Source organism: Apium graveolens, chromosome 2 (genome assembly GCF_009905375.1).
Source record: "Apium graveolens cultivar Ventura chromosome 2, ASM990537v1, whole genome shotgun sequence".
Classification (NCBI taxonomy): domain Eukaryota; kingdom Viridiplantae; phylum Streptophyta; class Magnoliopsida; order Apiales; family Apiaceae; genus Apium; species Apium graveolens.
The window spans coordinates 202,647,207-202,649,764 of NC_133648.1; the positions used below are offsets into that span (position 1 = coordinate 202,647,207).

Consider the following 2,558-nt stretch of genomic DNA (forward strand, 5'->3'; position numbering starts at 1 on the left):
GTCTATGACTTTGGGGATGTTGACACTATGAGATTCAAGAACTTTTATACTCGTAACATATAATCCTGAAGAAACCGAGTGGAATTTTTCTAGGACACTTTTATTGTCAACGGTGTTTGAGGTGATGAGAAGGTATTCTTTTTCATTCTCATTAGTAGTTTTAACGTGAAACCCGTTAAGTCGGATATCTTTAAAACTCAGTAGGTTTCTAGTTGACTTGCTAGAGTATAGAGCCTCTTGTATGTGTATGTGTGTCTTGTTTGGTAGAAGAAAACTAGCTTTCCCAAAACCTTCTATTATATTTGATGTATCCGATATCGTCCAGGCATGTGAGTTGGTTTTAGTTAACTGTGAGAAGTATTTCTGACTCTGTAAAATAGTGTGTGTGGTTACGCAGTCAACAATGCATATATCTTCCATCTCTATACATATATAAACGAAAAACATCTTTATTAAAAACACACCGAGTACATAGAACAACAACATGAAACAAGTACATAAAATGAGTACATAATGGAAATAAGTAAAACACAAAGGAAATAAGTAAAGCAAGACAATACATATGAAGTCTAGTCGTCTAAACTATAATAAAGATTAGCACCAGTGTCTATTTTATTTGAAGCCTTATTGACTGGTTCATTAACTAGATTAAAATTAGCGAAGTTGGTTTCTGCTCTCTTTCCATTATTCCTTTTGGATAACTCGTAGAGATCAACAAGATGTTTGGGTGTGCAATAAGTACGTTGCCAGTGCCCCTCAGATCCGCACCTATCACAGATGCCTCGATTTTCTCCTTCTTGGGGTTCCTTTCTTTTATTTGGCACTTCACGTTGGCATTTCTGGTGGCCAGAGTTATAACCATCACGTTGCCACTTCAGGTGGCCAAAATGATATTGATTGTGAAACCGACCATGGAAATTTCCACGTCCACGATTTCGTCCATAATCCCATCCTCCTCTATGCCCTTTCCCACGTTCATTCTTTAGGAATGGCATGTTATGAACTTCAGGTAACTGGGCAGAGCCTGTGGGATGTATCTGATGATTTTTCAGTAACAACTCATTATTCTTTTCAGCCACAAGAAGGAGAGATATCAGCTCGCCATATTTCTGAAAATTACGCTCCCTATATTGTTGAGCCAGGATCATAGTGTTGGGATGAAAGGTTGAGAGGGTCTTTTCAATCATTTCAGCATCAATAATATTTTCACCACATAAAATTAATTTTGAGCTTATCCTGAAAAGAGCAGAATTATATTTAGCTACAGATTTGAAATCTTGTAACCTCAAATTAATCCAGTCATATCGGGCAGATGGCAAGTGAACAAGTTTCTGGTGATCAAATCTATCCTTGAGATTATTCCAAAGGGTGAGTGGATTTTTGATAGTGAGGTATTCAGATTTTAGATCTTCGTGGATGTGATGCCTAAGAAAGATAATCGCTTTTGCATTTTGTTCAACAATTGGGATTTTTTCCGGGTCTATAGTATCTTTTAGGCCATTAGCACTAATGTGTAATTCCGCATCAAGGACCCATGACAAATAATTATTCCCCGAAACATCCAAGACAACAAACTCTAATTTTGCAAGATTCGCCATTCTGAATAGATTTTAAATAAGATATAATATGTCACATAATATTTAAACAGACAAGTTGAAATAATAACTTTATACAAAAGTTACGAAGGCATAGCCGGCCAGAAAACTTTTGATTATTACTTGACGGCAGTGCCATCTTTATAGTAATATTACTTGATGGCAAAGCCATCTTTCTAGATTTCAATCAATAACATAATTATGTAATAATATTTAGAAGAAAATGAGGAAAAGAAAACATACCTCTTTTATGAAATAGTTTTTGTTGATAGGGACTCGTGGGTCAGAATAAGTCGTAGCTCTTTCGAGAATAAAACTTTAGTTGGCAGAGACTCGTGCTAATAACGTGTTATAAACCTTGAATTGAAAATATTAGTTATGTTTAATGTAGAGGAAATATAGGAGAATAGAAGATGGAGAGAAAGTTGTGTTTCATTTCATTAGCTAAATGAGCTATTTATAGTAGTTGGTTTACAAGACTTACTAAGTAGGCTATTCATATCTTCTTCATTAAGTATTACAAAACTTCCTCAATAAGCTTTACAAGTCTTCCTTGATAAGCTTTACAAGTCTTCCTCGATAAGCTTTAAAGGTCTTCCTCAGTAAGATTTGAGAGACTTCCTCGATACGCTTTGACAATCACTTTATATTTATTCAAATATTTTAACAAGTAGTTTCTTTTGCAATTCACAAAAAATTTCTATTTTAAATTGTGAAAGCTTACATTTTTGTTTTTAATTTTCAAGTACAGTTAAACCTCTTAGAGTAATATGGGTGGAACCTTTATGTTGGGACCGGAAAAAATATTATTTTAACGAGATTATTACTTTAACGATTATTACTTAATCGATATTCAACTGTATGAGGTATCATTCATTATATCTACTATCCAAATCTCTATATTCATTTACTTCTCTGAATTTCATACTACCTTTCGTGTTTTGCGTTTGTAAGATATTATCA

At 34.1% G+C, this 2,558-nt stretch overlaps 1 protein-coding gene across 1 annotated transcript; it reads right to left on the reverse strand.

Moving 5' to 3' along the window:
• Positions 1-569: 569 nt before the first annotated feature.
• On the reverse strand, positions 570-1,598 carry LOC141696355 (uncharacterized). Its single transcript, XM_074500510.1, has one exon. It carries the CDS (start codon positions 1,596-1,598, stop codon positions 570-572), a length of 1,029 nt encoding a protein of 342 aa, XP_074356611.1.
• Positions 1,599-2,558: the final 960 nt, after the last annotated feature.